General features: G+C 41.9%; 1 protein-coding gene across 2 annotated transcripts in view; it reads left to right on the top strand.

The window, feature by feature from the left end:
• The first annotated feature begins 4,371 nt into the window (after nt 1-4,371).
• The window catches only part of parn (poly(A)-specific ribonuclease (deadenylation nuclease)), a 157,099-nt gene continuing 136,425 nt past the window's right edge, over nt 4,372-25,045 (top strand). Inside the window, exons 1-7 of one of the 2 annotated variants that reach the window (XM_068056478.1) lie at nt 4,372-4,462; nt 7,106-7,183; nt 8,478-8,557; nt 14,595-14,662; nt 16,256-16,337; nt 23,706-23,766; nt 24,512-24,677. In XM_068056478.1, coding sequence (XP_067912579.1) covers nt 4,444-4,462; nt 7,106-7,183; nt 8,478-8,557; nt 14,595-14,662; nt 16,256-16,337; nt 23,706-23,766; nt 24,512-24,677 — 554 coding nt within the window. In that variant the 5' untranslated portion in view covers nt 4,372-4,443. Of the gene's footprint in view, nt 4,463-7,105; nt 7,184-8,477; nt 8,558-14,594; nt 14,663-14,741; nt 14,792-16,255; nt 16,338-23,705; nt 23,767-24,511; nt 24,678-25,045 lie in introns of those variants that run through there. The other variant, XM_068056479.1, reaches the window with a different exon arrangement.

Genomic DNA, 25,045 nt, shown 5'->3' with positions numbered 1-25,045 from the left:
CTATTTGCTCCTATTTATTCCTTGAATTCAGGAAGATCCTCGGAACATGGATAAAATATTCACACATTTCAGTTTAGCCAGGCATTTCTAATTAGATCACTAGTGTTATTCTGAGCTAAATATGTCAAAGTTTCAGCACAACTGTTATGACCAACTGCTCCAATCAAAGCCCCCAATCAAAATATATGATTCTGCTTGTGGTGGGACCAACGCACTGTTAATTCAATCCCGTCCCTCCACAGATTGCCTAACATATCATTTTAAACTTTCCAAACAAAAGACCCAGCCAATTTGTACCATCTATTAACCCCCGAAGGAAGCTAACCAAACCAGGTGTCTTTAAATCAACAAATTAACTATTTAATTAGAAAAACTAAATTCTTAAACACTACTAAGACATAAACAACAGTTAAAATGGAAAAAAATTAGAGTCCTTGCAAACTTACAGTCCAATGTTGCTTGAAGTCCTCACAACCGTCCGATGGGGAAAAAGGTTCTTCAATAGTAGAATGGTCCGTAGTCTAATCCAGAAGTTGGAATTGTTGCTTTCCTTCTCCAGCGATGAATTTCTACAATTAACAACTTGCAAACACTTTTTAATGAATCAATTTGGCTTTAGAGTTTTTGAGGGATAAAAAATTGTCACAGTCTCACTTCCCTTCCTTCAGTTTAAATTATCAGAGATCTCTGTTTTGGCTTGACTTTTTTTGAATTTTGAGAGAGAATAATGAATAAACAAACTAAATTCTCTTCCTTCAGTTTAAGTGGGCTGAGAGTTCTTCTTTCAGGTGCTTATACACAGCTGTCTGTCTGTGTCCTCTCTTCGAACAGTCTGTTTGCACTATAAGCCAGTTCAAACTTAAATTGTAACAAATGTATCTCTTGATGCTTAGTCTGAGTGGCTGTATCCAAAGCAACGAGAATGCACCCTTTGAATCGTAGTATCCGAATGGCTGTATCTAATGCAACGAGAATGCACCTTCTTGGTAACACCTGAGGCCTGTTTGTTCTTAAAGCAGTACTGATCCTTTGCTGTCTAAAAGACACACTACATATTTCCTGGAGAGAAAGAAAAAGACAGGATCATGACACCACACACTAATTAATGTGCATTGATTCTTGAGAAAGATGTATTGGACCTCTGAGAGAATCTATTTTCCAGTGGGTTTTTATTGCTTGGACTGGGGGCCCAGTGACTGGGGTGCGGTCGCCTTGACAGCATTAATTCGCAGGTTTTCAAGTTGGAAAACTTACCTTAACAGGAGGACCACATGAAGGTTGCTGTCTTCCCTCCTGGTTGACTGCTAACATCACCAACCTTGATTTGGTAACTGTCCCGAGTGGTGAAGTCCCAGGTTTCAACCTCCCATGGAAAATCTGGACAACCCTCAAACGCTTTTGGACAGGCCAGGGAAGATGTGGCCACTTGCTCTGCAAGTGGAACATGAGGACCAGTTCAAATTGTTACTGTGGCCATCCAAGTCAGACCATCTCCCACATATTGAACACTTGGCCTGAGAGATGCATTTCTGGTGAAATCACAACCATTCACATTGCATCAGCTGAAGTTTTGAATGGACTGTTAACCTCAACATCGGACTGCTTCCCCAGCTATATGAATAAATACAGTAAATGGAAAAGTCCTGGGGAAAATTGATGTACAGAGAGATTTGGGTGTTCAGGTCCATTGTTCCCTGAAGGTGGCAACGCAGGTCAATAATGTGGTCAAGAAGGCATACGGCATGCTTTCCTTCATCGGACGGGGTATTGAGTACAAGAGTTGGCAGGTCATGTTACAGTTGTATAGGACTTTGGTTCGGCCACATTTGGAATACTGCGTGCAGTTCTGGTCGCCACATTACCAAAAGGATGTGGATGCTTTGGAGAGGGTGCAGAGGAGGTTCACCAGGATGTTGTCTGGTATGGAGGGCGCTAGCTATGAAGAGAGGTTGAGTAGATTAGGATTATTTTCATTAGAAAGACGGAGGTTGAGGGGGGACCTGATTGAGGTGTACAAAATCATGATAGGTATAGACAGGTTGGATAGCAAGAAGTTTTTTCCCAGAGTGGGGGATTCAATTACTAGGGGTCACGAGTTCAAAGTGAAAGGGGAAAAGTTTAGGGGGGATATGCGTGGAAAGTTCTTTACACAGAGGGTGGTGGGTGCCTGGAACGCGTTGCCAGCGGAGGTGGTAGACGCAGGCACGATAGCGTCTTTTAAGATGTATCTAGACAGATACATGAATGGGCAGGAAGTAAAGAGATACAGACCCTTAGAAAATAGGCGTCATGTTCAGATAGAGGATCTGGATCGGCACAGGCTTGGAGGGCCGAAGGGCTGTGCTGTAATTTTCTTTGTTCTTTGTTCTTTATATCTTGGACCTCTGATATCAGAAAGAATGTCCCAAATAAAAATGTTGTTTATGTCCACCTGAGAGGGCAGATGTGACCTCAGTTTAAAATCTGATCTGAAAGACAGTGCTCTTTCAGTACTAGCAGTGATGCATTAACTTGCATTTAGTGCTCAAGTCTCTGGAGCAAGTCATGACCCCACAACCTTCTGACTCAGAGATGAGAGCACAACCAGTGAGCCACAAGTACCTATGTAGGTGTTTTGTTTTAAGCTGGGATTCAGTCTTCACTGACCCATTTTCTATCCTGAGGCTATCAGGAAATGGGTGTAATCCTGGAGAAAAATCTAGTCTCATGTTCTTTATATAAGAACGTTTTAGCTAGGTCAGAATTTAGAAAGATTTTTCAAAAAACGTTGTTTCAGAGCTATTATTTACTTTGTCGTTGTCTTTTTTACTCAGTAGGTGTCACTGTTTCTATGCTATGAATATAGGGAGAGTCATGTGTTCCATCTTGGTTTAATTTTCTCTGGATTTTCTGATGTTCGAATTGTTGGGGGAGGGGGTGGGGATCGTTTATGTGGTTTATACTGCTCATTAAGTTCAGGAATGGTTGAAAATGAAACAGACATTTCTCTTTCTACCTCACATAACATTCATGGCATTTTGCCATATTGTTCCAAATTATCCACTGATGAACTCCAAAATCAGCAACAACTTTTATTTATATAGCACCTTGAATGTAGTAAAGTCGCAAGGCACTTCACAGTTTTATCAAACAAAATTTGACACTGAGCCACTTGAGATAACCAAAAGCTTGGACAAAGAGGCAGGTTTTAAGGAGTGTCTTAAAGAAGGAGAGAGAGAGAGAGAGGTAGAGAGGCAGACAAGCATCGGGAGGGAATTCCAGAGCTTAGGGCCTTGACAGCTGAAGGCACACCCACCAATGGTGCAGCAATTAAAATTGGGTATGCGCAAGATGCCAGGTGGTGAAGTGCAGATATCTCAAGAGGACTGCAGAGCTGGAAGAGATTATAGAGATAGGGAGGACTGAGACCATGGAGGGTTTTGAAAACGAGATGAGAATTTTAGAAATTATATCTATTCTAAAAATAAGCACAGAAACTACCAGAAGATGCAAATGTCGTATACTTGACAATTTCAAGATAATTTACAAAAGTCTCTTCTTTTTCAGAAATCCCCAGAATTCTATACTAAATCTTAGTTAACATAACTTACACAGAATTTCAATAATGACTAGTCAATCTACTGTGGCAATGTACATTAGGAGTGAAGACCAAGTGTACCAGGATACAGATATCCTGGCCCGTATCATTTTAATGTCATACATTCTGTTCGTATTTTTAGACATTTCCACAAACCTTGCGGAAATGTGGGAAATTGCAGAGTATAGTTGGTTGTTGCAAAGGAGTTTCTCTGAAGTACAGGCTGAGAAGCTGGGAGATCCAAAAAGTGAGACACTACAGCACCACCATAGGCAGGAGGGTGTATTTACAATGTGACAGGTTTACATAGACAGTTTCATTTTAAATACTGGCACAAGAATTTACAGCACAGTAGTTTGCAAGGTCAGAGGAATCAAAGGTGGATTTTCTGAGGAGGGGAGTGATGACGGCAGATTTGAAAGCGAGGAGGAACAGTATCTGAAGAGAGAGAACGACTTACAACATTAGCAAGTATTGGGGCCAGGAAGGGAAGTTGGTAGTTGAGAAGTTTAGTGGGGTCAAGAGAGCAGGATATTTGTATGCCTTGTCTTTAAAAGATTTATTGGGCTGCCCCAATATTAATAGACAAAAAAAGGCTACAAAAGTGTCCCCTTTTTGCAGGAACACAACTAATAGAGACATAAACCATAAAACAAAGGAAACTTACAAAATTAAATAATAATATTGCACCAAATATATGTGTCTGTTATGCCTGGACACTAATCTGACTGAGGCTGATAACATTAACCACGTGTTTTTTGTGTTCACCGGAAGTGACTTTGGAGCGAGGGTTAAAGGGCAAAGGTTGAAGGTGGCGGTGCTGTTCCTGTTTTGGGGGGTTTGTCTGGGTCTTGGGCTTTGCAGCGATGGAAATCACCAGGCAGAGTAAGTCTGAGAAGGGCGAGCCTGATTCCTCGTAAGCGGGTCAGCAAGAGGCGGCGGCGGGGATGGGTTGAAGCCTGGGCGATGGGGCCGTATTGGCGGCGACGTTTCATTCTAGGCCCAGGCCGAAGTTTTCGGGTGAATCCAGGGCCCGTGTATTGGGGGTGAGGAACCCATTCACGGGGCACGGTGCACTGGGGGAATTGATAGCCTGCAGCATGTCTGCTCTCTGCTTGTGGGAACTGGCCGCTTCCCCCCCAGTGGAATCATCATTTAAATAACACTTTGCAAAAAGAAAACTGCACACTTTTAATTAAATGCCTCCATCATCTCCAGATCATCTGGACAGCCACTGCGGAGGCGCTTATTGCGTTGATGCTTTTACGTCCCTTTAAAATGACTGTACGGACAGTTGCTGGTCCAGGCTTTATACATATTCATTGCGCCTACTGTAAAAGAAAGACTTGCATTTATATAGCGCGTTTCACAGCCTCGAGGCATTTCAAAGCGCTTTACAGCCAATAGAGTGTTTTTTGAAGTGTGATTATTATAATGTAGATATATGTAAAGTATAATTATGTGATGTTTTCTTGGTGCCCTTCCCCAGGGTTTGACTTTTCTCAGTGATTTGTTATCTTGAGTAATGTTGACTTTTATTGAAATGTGCATATAAAATGTTTAATAAACTGTGAATAATGGTTTTTAAGTAATTTTTTTGGTTGGCTTTTGAAAATCTGGAATCTGGGTCAAAAGTACTGCAGTACCGTCTTTCAAAGTAACAGCTTTTCTGACTAGTTCCATTGTTGTGCACAATATAATCCTCCCCTTTTGTTTAGTATTTTTCAGTGCAGTGACAAGTACAATGCTCAGACCCTACCATCCACTTGCTCTCTTTTTGGTTATGTGTATATGTTGGGTTAAAAAAAAGGAACAAATAGCTTTAATCTGAGGGTCGGGGGGAAGTAAAAATTGAATGGAATATAGTATGAAAGAAAGACTTGCATTTATGTATGTCTTTCCTGATCTTGGGATGTCCCAAAGTGCTTTACAGCCAATGAAGTAATTTTGAAGTGTAGTCCCTGTTGTTAATGTAGGAAATGTGCCAGCTAATTTGCACATGACAAGATCCCACAAACAACAAGGAGATTATGACACTTTTTTTAAAAATTATGTTCGTTGAGTGATAAATGTTGGCCAGGACACTGGGTAAGATGCTCTGATCTTTCACATCCACCTGAAAGGGCAGAAAATGCCTCCATTTAACATCTCGTCCAAAAGTTGACACTCCTGACAGTGCCACATGCCCTCAGTACTACATTGGAGTGTTAGCCTAGGCTTTGTGCTGAAGTGTCTTAAGTGGGACTTGAACCTATAACCTTCTGACTCAGGTGAGAGTGCTACCCATTGAACCAAGGCTGATCGCTTAAAATTTACTCAATGATCTTTTTTTTTCAAGAATAATATCATGGTAGAAATGAGCAGACTGGGACTGATCTGGTAAATTGGAGTCAGGTTTTATATATTTTTGTCCCTGACTACTTAATAAAATTGAGATCAAATTCCTGTTTTTCTTGGATTAAATTAGTTTTTTATTTCAGATTTCAGGCATCCACAGTATTTTGCTTTTATTATATTAATGTTCTTGAGGCTCTACTTTACTTGAAATATGCTGTTAACCTGGGAAGCAGCAAAACATTAGTTAGCCTTTCATATGCCGTTAACGGTATTGAAAATTTAATAGGGTCTTTCTGTGCCCTGTATCAGGTCGACCTGATTGTTCCACTTGTTTGGCTTGAATCCTTTATTGTACAGCTAAGATTTGCAATGCTGTGCCTGTTAATGTAGTGCCAAATAAGCTTACTGATAACTTTTGGATTGTAATGTGGAGTTGGTAACTGGAGGAAGTTATAACTTGTTAATTATCTTTTAAATGGTTTGCCATTTATAAGTAATTTTCTTGTGTTGACTTCACTTTTTGATGTCATATCAAGTTACAAATATGTCTAGTAAAATTGAAAGATGCTTTTTTTATTTTGGAATGTTATATATGTTACCTCAATCAGATTCAATAGTAGCAATCAAAAGGGAATTGAATGAATACTGTAAGGAGAAAGAATTGCAGTGATGTGGGTAAAAAGGGGGGGGGGGGGGGGTGGTGAGACTAACTGGGTTGTTCTTGAAAGAGCCGGCGGAGACTCAAAGGGAGAATGGCCTCCTATTGTTCTGTCTGATTCTGTGATAATTGTTACAAGATTAATTCATTTCATTAAAAAAAGGGAAGGTTGAGGGATGACCTGGTGAGGTCTCTAAGCTTATGAAAGGGTTTGATAGGGTAGATGTAGAGATGATGTTTCCATTTGCAGACGAGACCAGAACTAGGGGCCATAAATGTAAGATAGTCACTAATTAAATAGAATAAGGAATTCAGGAGGATCATCTTTACCCAGAACTCACTATCACACGGAGTAGCTGAGGCAATAGCATACATGTATTTAAGCTAGATAAACAGAAAGGATGGAAGGATATGTTAATGGAGTTAGATGAAGACAGATGGGAGGAAGCTCATGTGCATTAACACTGGAATGAATCTATTCGACGGGCCTGTATCTGTGCTGTAAAAACTATGTAACTGTGGTTTTTCAACAGATTTTAAGGAGCGCCTAAACCTAATATATGAAGCTATTGAAGAAGCCGATTTTCTGGCAATTGATGGGGAATTTTCAGGTATTGATAAAATGTCCAATAGTGATATGTAAAGCCTCTTACATTTATCACTTTTCTTTTTCGGAAAGATATCACTTTGGGATAGAATAAAAATGAAGAATTGGATCCTTAAACTGCATTTGGATGCCATTGTAACACATATGAGCTGAATGAATTAATACTTTTTCCTACATTCCTATATTTATTAGAGTAAACTGTCTCTAGATGTGGTCAGAAATTTGTAACTTGAATTAGTAGCTGCAGGTTTTAACGTGCAGCTGAAGAACCGTGGAGCAGGGGTGACTAATACCTGGCCAAAGTCATTGATCATAGCAGCCCTTTCCATTAATCTATACTCACCAATGTTGGAGGAATTGTACAAAAAAACCTCTTGGTGAAGCTTTTTGTAGGTGTTCTTCAGGTATATATGTTGATGCTCTACTGTCGCCATTGGATTCACCATGTATGCTACAAATTACAATGGTTTTGGCAAGGTACTTGGGATCCAAGGAGCTGAATGGAGGGGAAAAGAACCTTGTATCCATAGCTACTGTCTTATCAGCAGGACTTGGAGAAGCTTGAGTTATGTTTGAAGCCATAGTGAGCATGCTATTGTTGCTTTTCTATGAGAAGTAACATTTAAGCTAATGAATTGGCTGGGAGAAGCCAATTTTATTTTTTCCTACTTGTAGTTTAATTCAGCTACGCAATGCGTTATGACAAACTGCCTCAGGAGGAATAGAATGTAGTGCTTTTTTTTGGCGGGGGGGGGGGAGGTGGGTGCATACCTTTTCCTTGGAGACGTGTGCGTTTAATGGCTGAAGTAATTTTGTTGTTTTTTGGAATTCAACTGGATCAGAGATCGGGAGTATTGAGAGGAGTGGATTTTCATTGAGTGAGATTACCAAGAATGAGCCCAAGGCTGCTTGGTATTCCTCCATTCCAGGGGTAATTCAGGCAGATTGAGATATATCACACACGTTTTCCAGCCCCATCATCTGGGGAAGATTGCACTACACCACAGTGGGGAATTCCCCTTCCTGCAATTAGTAATGAGAACTATAGTAGTCTGGATGTTGGAGGAATGCTCTCTCCCTCTGCAGTGGATTAGGCTCAGCAAATGCTTCTGGATCCTTGGAGACCTGGCTTGGTTTTTGTACCACTTGTCGTTGCAGCTAAGCATGTGTAGTTCAAGATCACACTTTGCTGTTCCAAACTTCGACCTGAAGTGAGAGCAATGTGAGATTTTAATATTTGTGATGGCTGTTGCCGTAGTTATTGGAAAATTGCACCATGGCCTTTTATTTCATTTCAGGAATAAGTGATGGGCCTTCAGTGAGCACACTGACAAATGGCTTGGACACACCAGAAGAAAGATATCAAAAGCTGAAAAAGGTAAATGGAGCATTGTGTTTTTTTTAATTCAGTGTAACTGTATATATTGAAAACTATCCAAGCCTGCAGGTTGTGAAAAAGGGCATACTGGGTTTGTTGGTTCATAACTCAGCCTCTGAATGGAATGGGCCTGAATGGGGGAGGAGAAGCTGAAGTGATGACGAGCTCCTTTTTAAAGAGTGCCATTGATAGAAGCTACAGAGCCTTCTAAACACAGCACCTTGATGTCCTGAAGTAGGGGGAGAGTTTTTCTATTATGGGGGTCAGGACAGAGAAAGAAGGAATGTTGAAGGTTGAAGATTAAGTGTTACTAGTGGTTGAGTAACAGCCACAGCACTCTTTATCCAGCAATATTCATGTTCTGATGTATCACTGTGATGCAAGTTGCACAGTAGTTACAAGACATCGGGAGTTTCGTATCCCTGCTTTGTGTATTCTCTTAAAACTTGTGCACGACACATTTTAAAACAAAAATCGAGAAGAAATAGTTTGCTTGTATTTTGTCCAGTGGAATAAGATATCCTCCAACAGCCTGATGTTTCATTTCTAATTCTCTTTACGATTTAAGTGCACAGACTGGTGTTCACCATCGTACTTTTTTTTGTGAATGCTGACTTGAGTGCATTATACTTTTTGCATGTGGGTTGAATAACTGAGATGGGGGTTGCATTACAGATGTGAGTGAGTTCTGAACAAGGGGCTGTCCCTGACTACATATGTGCGAGCCTGAAACTAACTAAGGATCCCCAACTTTTTCATTCACCTCCTTAAATTGCTACCTGGGATTGGGGGTGGTGGTGGCTATCTTTTATAAAGAAAAGTTGGACTGGTTGGGTCTGTATCCATTGGAGTTTAGAAGAATGAGAGGGGTGATCTTATTGGAACATAAGATCCTGAGCGGACTTGACGGGGTGGATTCTGAAAGGATGTTTCCCCTTGTGGGAGAGACCAAAACTAGGGGACACAGTTTAAAAATAAGGGGTCACCCATTTAAGACAGAGATGAGGAGCAATTCTTTTGAGGGTTGAGAGTCTTCCGAACTCTCTTTCCCCAGAGAGTGGTGGAGGCAGAGATAGTCAAGAATTTATCCAACAAGGGTGTCAAAGGGTATCGGGTGTAGGTGGGAAAGTGGAGTTGAGGCCACAATCAGATCAGCCATGATTTTATTAAATAGAGGAGCAGGCTCAAAGAGGCCGAATGGCCTACTGCTTCTAATTCGTATGTTCGTATGGTCCTATGATAATGCACAATACAACTTTTAGCATTCAGGTTTCTATTGTGAAAAATGGCTGGTAGTGAGTTAACTATGTGTGATAAGGGCATTATGATATATAGGTGGGTGAGAACAGGGGCTTCCTTTCACTGGATGATGTGATGGTGCTCTAAAATTTAAATACAATCCAGTTTCTAATGTGATTTTCACAGGCCACGACTTTCAGACGGTAATTGAAGTACTTCTCTGTCACTAAAACTCAAAAGTATAGCTTTTAATTTATTTTCTCCCAGTTGTTCTAACTTCACATCTCTTGAATACTGTTTATTACAGGATTTTTTTTTTTTTTTAATTTATCCTGTGTGGGCCATTAGGAGAATTTTTTCCTTTTTGTGCTCATCAAAGTGAGGGATGTTGATGGAGGAGATTGGAACATGTTTTTTCATTTTGTCACCCAGTATCACGCTTCCCAGAGCATGTCCAGTTACAAAGTAGAGTCCATCCACACGCGACAATTTTAGTTCAAAGATCACTTCTGAACAGTCCACCTCAGTGCATCAGTGCAACATTTCCATTTCCCATTCCTCCTAAGTGAAACTGACAAGGTGATTCCTATTAGTGCCACAGTTGCAGGCATTACTTTATCATGAATCCTGAGTTCACCTGAGACCTGGGTTGACCCTGCCTGTCTATTTATACACAGCAGAGAGATGCTGGGGAAAAAAAAATTCAAAGCAAGTTAATTTTGTCGCATTTGTTCATTGTCACTAACCAGAATGAGGAACCTCTGCGTTCAAAGCTAGTAATCTCTGGATTACTCGCAGAGCTGCGCACGAGTGAGACTAGAAATAGGAAGATAGGGAGGTTCAGCACATGGCTTGAGGCATGCTGCAGGAGGAACGGCTTCAGATTCTTGGGGCATTCGGTCCGGTTCTGGGGCAGGAGGCTCCTATTCAAAAGGAATGGGTTACACCCCAACAGGACTGGGGCCAATGGCCTCATGGGGAGGTTCACTAATGTGCTGGGAGGGTTTAAACTAATTTGGTAGGGCAATGGACACCAGCATATAGAAGTAGAAATGAAGAATAAGGTGCATTAAGTGAGAGTGATGGATAGTATTGGAGAAGGGAGTAGTACCATGTCAGATAGGAGCAGACTTAGAAGTACTACGAGGAGTACAAAGACATGTTTACAGTGCAGGTATATAAATGCACAATGTGGTGAATATGGTTGGTGAGCCACAAGCATGAATAGCCATGTTGAAATATGATATAGTGGCAAAAACGGAAGTGTGGCTTAAAGATCATGGGGACTGTGCCCTTAATATGCAGGGATATAAAGTGTTTAGAAAAGATGGGGAAGGAATAAAGGGAGGTGGGGTGGCAGTACTGATTAGGGAAGCCATGCTGGTAGTATTGGAAACAGAATACCAAAAAAGGTATGATCGTGCTACTGGGGGTATTCTGTAGGCCTCAAAATAGTGAAAGAGAGAAGCAAATGTGCAGGGAAATCGCAGAGATGTGCAAGAGCTACAAAGTGATGATGTTGGGGAATTTTAATTATCCCCATCAGTATGAGTAATGTTAGAGTAGAGGAGGAGGAGGAATTTCTGAAATGTGTTCAGGAGAATTTCCTTGACCAGTATGTTCTCGGTCCAAGTAGGAAGGAGGCATTGCTGGTTCTGGTGCTGGGGAATGAGGTCGACCAAGTGTCTGTGGGGAAACACTTGGGTAAGAGTGATCATACCATAAGGATTAGACTGCTAATGGCAAAGAGCAAGGAAGATTCTAAATTAGAAGAGGGCTATTTTCAATGGGATGAGAAGGGATCCAGCCATGGTAAAATGGAACCAAACATTGACGGCAAAAATAGTAATGGAACAATGGATGATCTTTATCAAGGAGATGCTTCAGGTACAGGCTCGGTACATTCCAACAAGAGCAAAAGATAGGGGAACCAAAGCCAGGACTCCTTGGGATGACCAGGGAGATATAGAATATGATGAAATAGAAACAGGGTGTACAATGCATGTCAGGTGAATTCTTCAAGCAAGAACTGGGCCAAATACAATAAGTGGAGAGGGGGAAGTGAAGGGGAAAATAAGACTGGCAAAGAGAGAATATGAGAATAGAATGGCAGTCAACATAAAAGGGAACTCAAAAATCATCATCTGCATGTAAATAGTGTTACGACCGACCGCTCTTGTCAAAGCCCCCAATCAAAATATACGACTCTGATTGTGGTGGGACCAACGCATTGTTAATTCAATCCCGTCGTTCCACAGATCGGCTAACATATCATTTAAAACTTACCAAATTAAAGAGAGACCCAGCCAAATTGTGCCATCTATTAACTCCTGAATGAAGCTAACCAAACCAGGTGTCTTTAAATCAATAAATTAACTCTTTTTAATTAGAAAAACTAAATTCTTAAACACTACGAAGATATAAACAACATTTAAAATAGAAAAAATTAGAGTCCTTGCAAATTTACAGTCCAATGTTGCTCGAAGTCCTCACAGAATGTTGCTTTCCTTCTCCAGCGAATTTCAACAAGTATTGACTTGCAAATACTTTCAATAGAATCAATCTGACTTTAGAGTTTTTGAGGGATAAAAGATTGTCACAGTCTAACTTCCCTTTCTTCAATTTAAATTACCAAAGATATTTGTTTTGGCTTGAGTTTTTCTTAGAATTTTGAGAGATAATAATAAACAGACTAAAATCCTATTCCTTCAGTTTAAATGGTAGAGCTCTTTTTCCAGGCTCTGACACCACAGCAGTGTCCTCTATCTGTCAGAACAAACTGTCTCACTAAAAGCCAGTTCAAACTGAATTGTAACAAATGTATCGCATCAGGCTCACTCCCAGTGGCTGTTTCCATGGTATCGAGAATGCACTCTTTGAATCGCAGTCTCCAAATGGCTGTTTCGAAGGCAATGAAAATGCACCTTCCTATAACTCCTGAGGCTTGCTGGTTCCTAAAGCAATACTGATCCTTTACAAACCTTAAAGGCAAACCACATATTCCGAAAAAACTACAGGACAGTGGCAATAGTCAGCTGTTAGTAAGTGGTGGAATGGGGCTTATTAGGGACAAAGAGGGTGATATATGCTTACAGGCATAAGGCAAGGCTAGAATATTTAATGATTATATCGGTGTTTACTAAGCAAGAGGATACTGACGAAATATCGGTAGCAGCGGAGATGGTAGAGCTAATGGATGTGGTGAAAATTGAGAGGCACAATGCATTGGAAAGGCTGGCTATGAGAGTGGATAAGTCACCTGGTTGGGATGGCTTGCATCACAGGTTGCTAAAGGAAATGGGGGTGCAGATGGTGGAAGGGCTCGCCGTAATCTTCCCTAGATACTGGAGAGGTGCCAGAGGGTTGGAGAGTGGCATATTTGGGTAATTAAAGTCCCCCAATATCACCAATGAAGAGTGGCAAATGTGGCACCCTTATTTTAAGAAAGGGGGCAAGGACAGTTCTAGTAACTACAGGCCAGTCAGCTCAACAGCAGTAGTGGGTATTGTTTTAGAAACTATAATTGGGGGAAAAAAAATTAGTAGGCGCTTGGCGAGGTTTGAATTAATTAAGAACATCTAGCATTGGATTTGTGAAAGGCAGATGGTGCTTGACTAATCTAATTGAATTTTTTGATGAAGTAATAGCGAAGGTTGATGAAGGGAAAGCAATGGCTGTTGTCTATCTAGATTTTAAGACAGCGTTTTCCAAAGTACCACATAAAAAGCTAGTGAACAAAATTGGGGCTTATGGAATTGGAGGGTCAGTGTCAGTTTGAATTAAAAATTGGCTTAAGGACAGAAAACAGCAAGTCATGATAAATGATTATTTTTCAGACTGGAAGGTGGTAGACGGTGGCATTCCCTAAGGGTCAGTGCAAGGACCATTACTATATATAAATGATGTGCATGTTGGAATACAGAGTAAAATTTCAAAAGTTGCTGATGATACAAATGTGGAGGTGTGGCAGACAGTGTGATACCAATCAACTGCAACAGGACATAGACTTGCAGAATAGGCAGACAAGTGGCAAATGGAATTTATTAGAGAAGTGCGAGGTGATGCATTTTGGCAGAAGGGATAGGGAGAGGCAATATAGGCTTAATGGCACAGTTCTAAAGAGGGACCTGGGGGTATGTGTACATAGATCCTTGACGGTGGAAGGACATATTGAGAGAGTAGTTAGCAAAGCATATGGCATCTTGGGCTTCATAAATAGCGTTATTGAGTACAAAAGCAGGGAAGTTCTGCTGAACCTTTATAAAGTTCTGGTTAGGCCATAACTAGAGTATTGCGTTCAGTTCTGGTCACCACGCTTTGTGAGGTATGTGAGGGTCCTTGAGATGGTGCAAAGGAGATTTACCATAATGGTTCCAGGGATGAGGGATTTTACCTACATGGTTAGGTTGGAGAAGCTGGGGTTGTTCTCCTTGAAGCAAAGGAGATCAAGGGGAGAATTGATAGAGGTGTACAAGTTTATGGTAGGTTTTTGTAAAGTAGCCAAAGAAAAGCTGTTCTTCTGAGCTGATAGTACAAGGACTGGGGGACACAGATTTATGGTTTTGGGCAAGAGATGTTGGGGGTTGTGAGGAACATCTTTTTTTATGCAGCAAATGGGAATGACCTAGAACTTGCTGCTATGAGGTGGTGGAAGCTGAGGTGATGAATGATTTCAAAAGGAAATTGGATGGACACTTGAAATAAACTAGCAGGGCTATGGGGATTGAGCGGGGAATGGGACTGCCATGATTGCACTATGACTCAAAAGAGCAAAATATTATTTCTTCTTTTACTGTAGCATTCCATGGACTTCCTGCTATTTCAGTTTGGACTTTGCACATTCAAGTATGACGCTGCAGAGAACAGGTGGGTTTATTTATGCACTTGTCTTCATTTTTAACGAGCATGAGGTTTCTGTCAATTATTTTGCCCTTTCTCCCTGCAGTTGCTGACTTATGCTGGAGTACAGTTCTATAGGTGCCACATGCCCTCAAGGTAACTACCCAAAGGTTACTATCCAAATGAACATTTTTCATGTGACTCTGCTAACCAGTGATTGAGTTGTTTTACCGTGAAGGGAACAACAGATGAGATTCATTCTCTCTACACCTGACATTTACAAACATTGTCTGGTTAAGCAGCCATGGTCAGCAAACAAATACTAAGTGAAAAGAAAATCCTTGCCCATGCATGGGGAGAAAGTGGGAAACCAATGGACTGGGAGAGATGTGTAAAGAAACTAAAGGATGCAAAGAAAGTAAGAGGTGCAAGAAGGGTATATGGGGAAAAAACCTGAAAGGAATATCAAAGTGAACAAAACAATTTTGTAGTACAGAAAGTGGTAAAGGGAAATGTGGGGCCATTGAAGATAGATGTAGATGAGACTATAATGGGCAATAAGGAAATGGCAGAAGTGTTAAATGAGTACAAAAGCGAAATATTGCAGATCTGAAATTTAAAAATGCTGGAAGTGCTCGGGAGGTTACCGCATGGTCATTGACCTGCAACATTAACTCTGTTTCTCCATGGATGCTGCCAGATCTGCTGAACATTTCCAGCATTATCTGTTTGTTTTTGTCAAATGAGTACTTTTCTCTACTGTGAAAACAAGACAGAGAGGAAAAATACCAGCAGTACATGAGAAACTAAAATTGTCATGGGAGGAGCTCAGTGGCTTGGGTGTCTATTTTTTTTTTTCTTTCTTGTTCATTCACAGGATGTCTGCTTCGCTGGCAAGGTCAGCGATTATAGCCCATCCTTAATTGCTCTTGAGAAGATGGTGGTGGTGAGCCGCCTCTTGAATGCATCTAAGTAGCTTGCTGGGCCATTTCAGAGGGCAGTTAAGAGTCAACCACATTGCTGTGGGGTCTGGAGTCACATATAGGCCAGACCAGGTAAGGACAGCAGATTTCCTTCCTGAAAGGACATCAGTAAACCAGATGGATTTTTACAATAATCTGGTAGTTTCTTGGTCATCATTGCTGATAGTAGCTTTTCATTCCAGGTTTATTTAATTATATACATTTTAAATTCTGGATCATTAGTCCAGGCCTGTGGATTACTAGTCCAGTAACGTAACCACTGTGCAACTGTAGCCCACAGATGCAAAATGTAATTTAGGACTGTCAATCTTGAGGGTTGGAATACAAAAGTGAGGGGATTATGCTTCAGTTGAACAGAGCCTTGGTCAGACACCAGATAGAGTACTGTATTTAGTTTTGGGAAAATGTTAGCCTTGGAGAGGGTACAGTGCATATTCAGAAGAATAATACTGAAGGCTGAAGAGGTTAAACTATGAGGACAGGTTGTATAAACCTGGTTTATTCCCCTGAGTGCTACTTCAGGCCTGAACTGCATAATAGTATCACAGATGGTGCCTTTCCCCATTAGGGCAATTGGTGACGTTGGTAAGAAGTTCTAGCCGTAGTTTTTATTCGTAATTTTTTTTTTGCTCGACAGACACATAATGAAGACCTTTAATTTCTACGTATTTCCAAAGCCACTTTCTAGAAATTCACCTGATGTTAAGTTTGTTTGCCAGGTAAGAAAAACTTGTATTTGAAGTGCTAATGCTGTTGGGTGAAGATGGGTGTCCTGCTAACAGGAGTGCATATTATTTGAGTGTACATTGAAAGTGGCTTACTTTAGGAGTTGTCCAGACATTTTGGTGGTGGAGCATTGTAGACCATGTGCAAAGTTTGAATCATCCTGTTCTGTTAAGTGGCATATGTTTTAAAGCTGTGAATACTAAGATATTTTGGTGTTCTAATTTATCCACTAGGGAGCCAACAAGCCTCACCTCACATCTCAAAAAAAAATCAGATGGAACTTGGAGGAGAAAAACACATTGTATAGTGTCCTTTATTACTTCCCAAAATGTTCTGAAGTACTTCATGTACAATTTAATTATTTTGAAGGGCAGTCACTGTTAACTTGACAAATAGGATGAACTAGGAAGTCAGACGCAGCAGTTAACTAGAACTCCCCTGTCTGGATTTATTACGCGACTTGGTTCAATTTGAGGGTGAACAAGTTTATTGGTGTTGGATCTGGATTAGATAAACAGTTCGACATTCTTAAAGTAAAAATTTGTGTGCTGTTATAAAACTAAATTAAAATAGTGGAAGGAAACATAGAACTTTTTTTAGTGGTAATCTTGAAATCAAAATGATTGGCTTATTTAAATTCCGATTTTGCAGAGTTATTTTGTACTTTTGAGGTCTCAGTTGTGCCTCAGTTGGTAGCACTTTCACTCTGAGTCAGAAGGTTGTAGGTTCGACGCTGCAGGAGCACTGTCAGAGGTGCTGTCATTCAGATGAGAATTTAAACCGAGGCCCCATCTTTATCTCAGGTGGGCGTAAAAGATCCCATGACACTATTTTGAAGAAGAGCAGGGGAGTTATCCCCAGTGTTCTGGCCAATATTTGTCCCTCAGTCCAATCACAAAAAACAGATTTATCACATTGCTATTTATGGAAGCTTGCTCTATGCAATTGGCCACCATGTTTCCTACATTACAACACTTGAAAAGTAATTCATTGGCTGTAACGCACTGTGGAACATCCTATAGTCATGAAAAGCGCTATAGAAATGCAAGTATTTTTTTTTTGCCTTTTAAATTTTATTTGTACTGTATTCTACTTCCCTTCAATTTGTTCGCTTCCTGCACTTTTTCTCACTTATTCATAATATAGCTGATTTCTCTCCCTGCACCCCCCCCCCCCCCCCCCAATGCAGTTTCTGTTTACTGAGGTAGGTTGAATTCAGGATGGTCTAAACGAAGGGCAGATCTTGTGGACTGGAACTTGGGGTTTTTTTGGTAATGGTTCATGTCAGCTTGGCTCAGTTAAGAGCGCTGAACTCTCAATCAGAAGGTTGTGGATTCAAGCCCTCGCACTCGGATAGTCTGACACTTTAGTGCAGTACTGAGGCAGTGTTGCATTGTTGGGAGTACCACCTTTTCAATGAGACATGGATATAAAAGAAGCCCTGCACTTAGACCAGCAAGCTCTTCTGGTGCTTGGGCTGATATTACTCACTCAACAAAGATTATTTCAAAAATAATTAATTGGCAGTGAAGCGGCAGATTGAAGCCATCTTGTCACTGAAGAAGGCATAATTCTAATGCAGTTTCTTCCCTTTTTCCTTTATTACATATTCATCTTAGCAATTTTAGACACCATTGATCTTGTGTTGATGGAGAAACTGTTGTGTTGGTAATGCAGTATTGGGAGAACTTTGAATAAATTGTGATCTCCAATGATCTTTAGAAACTGATCCAAAAGTTTTCATCCACATTTACCTGTAGCTGACTAATTATGGTTGGCCGTGACTTCCATTACAATTCCCAAGTCCCAAAATTCACAAATAGCAAAACAATTGCAAAAGGAACTGAAACAAAACTGGAAAGGCTTAGTGGGTCGATCAACACCAGTGTTCACTGTTCAGGTGTAGACCCTTCCTCAAAACATCAGAAAATTCACTTATATCCTTAACATTTAGTAACTTGCAGAACTCTTGAGACAAAATGTTATTGTTGAATGACCGAAAGGAATTTTTTCACCCCTTGCCAATTTTCTCCTCTTCCTTGAAGACATTGACTGATGGTTGAAGTTTCTCAGAAATAGTTTTATCCTCCAGTATCTGCCCAAGTAGACGATTTTCACTTGTGAGCCTTCTGGACCAAGTTACATTCTTTGGCTCCTGATTTCCCCAGCACCCCAGGTTTAAAATCTTCACATTATCTCACTAACCTCCATGAGCTCTACAGTGCTGCTGTCTGAACACTCCTCTCTGACTTCACCATCTTGGGCATCTCTCTCTTTCCCTTCACCTCACTATTGGTGGCACTGCCTTCAGTCTTCTAAGTCCTACTTTCCTCCTAATACCCATAATATTAACAGAAAATGCTGGGGATACTTCGCAGGCCAGGCAGATGGCTACCTGACCGAAGTATTTCCAGCATTTTCTGTTAATATTTCAGGTTTCCAGCATCCGGAATATTTTGCCTTTTTTCCTGAACATCAACTCTTTGACCATGCTTTATGGTTACCTCTCTGAATCTCTCCTCTGTTGGTTCACCAGCTGTTTTCCTTGTATGGCTATGAAATTCTTGGGACTTTTTTTCTACATGGGGAGGCAGTGGTGTGGTGGTATTGTCACTGGCCTAGTAACCCAGAGACCTAGGGTATTGCAGTGGGGACATGAGTTCGAATCCCACCATGGCAGAAGGTGGAATTTGAATTCAATTAATAAAAGTCTGGAATTAAAAATGATAATTACCATGAAACCATTGTTGATTGTAAAAACACATCTGGTTCACTAATGTCCTTCAGGGAAGGAAATCTGCTGTCCTTATCTGGTCTGGCCTATATGTGACTCCAGACCCACAGCAATGTGGTTGACTGTTAAATGTCCTCTGAAATGTCCTAACAAGCCACTCAGTTGTATCTAACCGCTATGAAGTTAATGAGGAATGAAACTGGACAGACCACCTGGCATAGACCTAGGCGCCAGAAATGACAATGGCAAACCCAACCCTGTCAACCCTGCAAAAACATCTGGGGGCTTATGCCAAAGTTGGGAGAGCTGTCCCACAGACTAGTCGAGCAAAAGCCTGATATTGTCTGTAAGGTATGATTCGGTGAGTTTGACCATATCCCAGATACCACCATCCCCGGGTATGTCCTGTCCCACTGGCAGGACAGATCAGCAGAGATGGCAGCGCAGTGGTATACAGTTGGGAGGGAGTTGCCCTAGGAGTCCTCAACATCGACTCCAGATCCCATGATGTCTCATGGCATCAGGTCAAACATCAGCAAGGAAACTTCCTGCTGATGACCACCTACCGCTCCCACCCCACTTCTCCTCCCGCCCCCCCATATTGAACACCAGTTGGAGGAAGCACTGAGAGTTGCAAGGGCACAGAATGTACTCTGGGTGGGGGACTTCAATGTCCATCGCCTAGAGTGGCTCGGTAACACCACTACTGACCAAACTGGCCGAATCCTAAAGGACATAGTTGCTAGACTGGGTCTGCAGCAGGTGGTGAGGGAAAAATATACTTGACATCATTCTCACCAATCTGCCTGCCGCAGATGCATCTGTCCATGACCGTATTGGTAGGAGTGACCACCATACAGTCCTTGTGGAGACAAAGTCCCATCTTCACGTTGAGGATACCCTACATCGTGTTGTGTGGCACTACCACCGTGCTAAATGGGGTAGATTCAAACCGATCTAGCAATGCCAAACTGGGCAACTATGAGGTGCTGTGGGCCATCAGCAGCAACAGCATTGTAGTCAACCACAATCTGTAACCTCATGGCCCAACATATCCCCCACTCTACTATTGCCATCAAGTCGGGGATCAACCCTAGTTCAATGAAGAGTGCAGGAGGGCATGCCAGGAGCAGCACGAGGCATGCCTCAAAATGAGGGGTCAACCTGGTGAAGCTACAGCCCAGGACTACGTTCATGCCAAAGAGTGTAAACAGCATGCAATAGACAGCGCTAAGTGATCCCATAACTAACGGATCAGATCTAAGCTCTGCAGTCCTGCCGCATCCAGTCGTGAATGGTGGTGGACGATTAAACAACTAACTGGAGGAGGTGGCTCCACAAATATCCCCATCCTCAATGATGGGGGAGCCCAGCACATCAGAGCAAAAGTTAAGGCTGACGCATTTGCAACAATCTTCAGCCAGAAGTGCCGAGTTGATGATCCATCTCCGCCTACTCCTGAAGTCTCCAGCATCCCAGAAAACCGGTCTTCAGCCAATTCGATTCACTCCGCACGATATCAAGGAATGACCAAAGGTACTGAATACTGCAAAGGCTATGGGCCCTGACAACATTCTGGCAATAGTGCTGAAGACCTGTGCTCCAGAACTTGCCACACCCAAGCCAAGCTGTTCCAGTACAGCTACAACACTGGCATCGAACCGGCAATGTGGAAAATTGCCTAAGTGTGTCCTGTACACAAAAAGCAGGACGAGTCCGACCCGGCCAATTACCGCCCCATCAGTCTACTCTCAATCATCAGTAAAGTGATGGAAGGTGTCGTCGACAGTGCTATCAAGTGGTGCTTGCTTAGCAATAAACTGCTTACTGATGCTCAGTTTGGGTTCCACCAGGGCCACTTGGTTCCTGACCTCATTACAGCCTTGGTTCAAACAAGAGCTGAACTCCAGAGGTGAGGTGAGAGTGACTGCCCTTGACATCAAGGCAGCATTTGACAGAGTATGGCATCAAAGAGCTCTAGCAAAACTGGAGTCAATGGGAATTGGGGAAAACTCTCGCTTGGTTGGAGTCGTACCTAGTGCAAAGGAAGATGGTTGTGGTTGTTGGAGGTCAAACATCTCAACTCCAGGACATCACTGAGGGAGTTCCTCAGGGTAGTGTCCTAGGCCCAACCATCTTCAGCTGCTTCATCAATGACCTTCCTTCAATCATAAGGTCAGAAGTGGGGATGTGCGCTGATGATTGCACAATGTTCAGCACCATTCACGACTCCTCAAATACTGAAGCAAGTCAGTGTAGAAATGCAGCAAGACCTGGACAATATCCAGGCTTGGGCTGATAAGTGGCAAGTAAAATTTGCCCCACGCAAGTGCCAAGCAATGACCATCTCCAATGAGAGAGAATCTAAGCATCTCCCCTTGACATTCAATGGCATTACGATCGCGGAAACCCCCACTATCCGCATCCTGGGGGTTACCATTAACCAGAAACTGAACTGGAGTAGCCATATAAATACAATAGCTACAAGAACAGGTCAGAGGCTAGGAATCCTGCAGCGAGCAACTCACCTCCTGACTCCCCAAAGCCTGTCCACCATCTACAAGGCACAAGTCAGGAGTGTGATGGAATACTCGCCACTTGCCTGTATGGGTGCAGCTCCAACAACACTCAAGAAGCTCAACACCATCCAGGACAAAGCAGCCCGCTTGATTGGCACACCATCTACAAACATTCACTCCCTCCACCACCAACGCACAGTGGCAGCAGTGTGTACCATTGACCAGATGTACTGCAGCTCCTTAGACAGCGCCCTCCAAATCCGTGACCTCTACTACCGAGAAGGACAAGGGCAGCAGATGCATGGGAGCGGCACCACCTGCAAGTTCCCCTCCAAGCCACACACCATCCTGACTTGGAACTATATCTCCGTTCCTTCACTGTTGCTGGGTTCACTCCCTTTCTAACAGCACTGTGGGTGTACCTGCCCCACATGGATTGCAGTGGTTCAAGAAGGCAGCTCACCACCACTTTCTCAAGGGCAATTAGGGATGGGCAATAAATGCTAGCCTGGCCAGCGATGACCACATCCCAGGAACGAATAATATGAAAAAAATTAAAGGCACTATTTAAATGCAAGTTGGTGGTTGATTATCATGTTGTTTAAACCAGTGGAGCATTACACCAAGCCCATTCTTATCTCTTTATGTTCATGCACATGGTCCTCCAGCAGGGGTCACTGAATATTGATTTTTTTCCCCCCCCCTCTCTTACTCCCCCCCCCCCCCCCCCCCCCCCCCCACCCCCTTCCCTTCCCTGTCCCTCTCCCCCCCCACCCTCCCATTGGGACTTTCCTGCATTATGAAGGAGGTTAAGGGGAGAGAATTATTCGATGTGCAACAGATTAAATAACTGATTGTGATAGCACCATTTACGCAAATACATCAATTTCATACTGAATGCAGCACTGCACTGTAACAATACTCGCTGGCCAAAAGACGTTGAATTTTCTCTCGTCATTGCTTTAAATTATATAGAGAATAATTGCTGTCCTGGTGTTGCCACCTAGTAATTTGAAGAGTTAGATGACCTCATGATCTGCATAAGGAAAATTTGAGTGGTTTATAACTGGTTATCTGAACCAAGGATATAATTATTAACTGGAATGTACACCCGTGTGTTTATTGCATTTATTGTGGTGTTATTTAGATTTTTTTTGTTTTGTTTTTCTCCTTTCCTCACTCTGGGTGTAATGCTGGCTGCAGTTTACCTGTATGTACCGCAGTTTATAAAAGCTTACAGTTGAAAAGCTGTATGAATGTACAATCCTGCCATTTTAATCACACACTTATCTGATATGCAGGTGGTTATGAATCAATGTGGTTGATTCCACATTGAGGCAACCACATTGATTCATAACCACCTGCATATCAGATAACGCCCTATCACATGGCCTAGTAAGCCATTCAGTTCAAGGGCAATTGGGGATGGGCAATAAATGCTGGCATTGCCAGCAATGCCTACATCCCAGGAAAGAATGAAAAAATATTTCACCATCCTTGTTGGTACTAAAGTGCTGTTCCACTTGTGCAATGTGTTCATATTGTTTGTACCTTGATGTGTTTTTCTGGTGGGATTCAATGAGTTACATAAAGGGAAGTAAACCGGCACAGTAATGAAGGTCGTTTGGCTTTTCTGAAGTAAAGGCAAACTAGTATGTATAAATTAGTGAGGAACTTAACTTGGCTAGGACAGTACCTACTAACAACTGGCTGCAGAAATAAATCATGAGGTTAAAAATTTAGACGAAGATTTCATGCTTTAACAGGAGCTCTCAGAAAACTAGTGGAATGCTCGAAATGCAATTACTGAAGAAAGAAAGATTTGGATTTATATAGTGCCTCTCAACTTCAGCATGTCCCAAACTGCTTTACAGCCAATGAAGTACTTTTGAAGTGTCGTCACTGTTTGTATTGCCGGAAACTTGTGCAGAGCAAGCTCCCACAGATAGCAAGATAATGACCAGGTCATCTTGGTTTTTAGATGTTAGTTGAGGGATAATCTTTAGCCAGGACTATATATTTTGAACGTTTGGTGTCCGACCGAGGGTGGTTGGTTTTATTTTGGCAAAACGAATCCTTTATACCTTTTTAAAAAAATTTTGTTTCAGAGTTCAAGTATTGATTTTCTCGCAAACCAAGGATTTGACTTCAATAAAGTTTTCCGAGATGGTGAGTGAACACTTATTATTTTTATTTTATTCTTATTTTTTTTAAATTTTATTTAGAGATACAGCAGTGAAACAGGCCATTCGGCCCACCGAGTCTGTGCCGACCATCAACCACCCATTCATACTAATCCTACATTAATCCCATATTCCTACCACATCCCCACCTTGCCTCAATTCCCCTACCACCTACCTATACTAGGGGCAATTTACAATGGTCAATTTACATATCAACCTGCAAGTCTTTGGCTGTGGGAGGAAACCGGAGCACCTGGCGAAAACCCACGCGGTCACTGGGAGAACTTGCAAACTCCACACAGGCAGTACCCAGAATTGAACCCGGTTGCTGGAGCTATGAGGCTGCGGTGCTAACAACTGCGCCACTTGCAAAGAAAGTTGAGCTTCACGCTTTTCCTTGCAAAAAGGGGCATGTCAGTTTTGTGGAGAGACTGGAGAATCTGTGATTGTTCTTCCTGCGGAGCTGCTTGTGGAGTCACTTCAGGTTGCCTGAGTTAGAGAGTGAGGAATCCATATTTTAAATTTCATATTCATGTTCAAAATGTTTTGGTTATTCTCTTCAGGTCTGCTGTCTTGCATATTGCTCAATTCTACTGTATTTCCAGCCAATAACTTTGATAAGTTTTGAAGTACAAAACTGTTTTTAAGTATGTTGCAGTGCTGTAATGCAATTATTTGGAGCAATTGCAGAAAAAAGAGTTTTCAGAACAATTGTCTGCTGGCATTTGTAGGAATTCCGTACTTAAATAGGGAAGAAGAACGGCAACTTCGAGAACAGTTAGAAGAAAAGCACCATCAGTCTAACGGCACAGGAACGCCATCTTTCATCTCCCCAAACTCTACCAAAGGGCCCATTGTTATTCCAGAAGAACATCGCAGTTTTATTGAGAAAATTGTGTAAGTAGAATGAGTATGAAATGATTGTAAGATTCTCTGCTCAGCTATCGTATGCTCCATTTAATTATTTAATGATTGGCTTTTAATTTGAATTGGTGTCCATGAAAGAGTCTGATTGAGCCTGTGGCTGGCATCGGCAGAGCACCATTCTGGTCAGGCATGAAACTAATTACTATCGGATGGCGAGATCTTGCTTCAAACAGGTCGACAATTTTAAATGATTTTTGTGAGAGACCTAAAATGAGAGTACTTTCCAACCCCGAATCTCTATATACGCAGGTTTCTAAAAAAATTTGTTCGGGTTGTTGTGTGCAGAATTTTGAGTCCAGTGAGTCCAGGAGCCAGAAGTGTTTTTTTTGGATGTCTTG

Source organism: Heterodontus francisci, chromosome 24 (genome assembly GCF_036365525.1).
Source record: "Heterodontus francisci isolate sHetFra1 chromosome 24, sHetFra1.hap1, whole genome shotgun sequence".
NCBI classification, from domain to species: Eukaryota; Metazoa; Chordata; class Chondrichthyes; order Heterodontiformes; family Heterodontidae; genus Heterodontus; species Heterodontus francisci.
The sequence above is the reverse complement of the archived record's forward strand: the minus strand, read 5'-3'. Positions and strand labels throughout refer to the sequence as shown.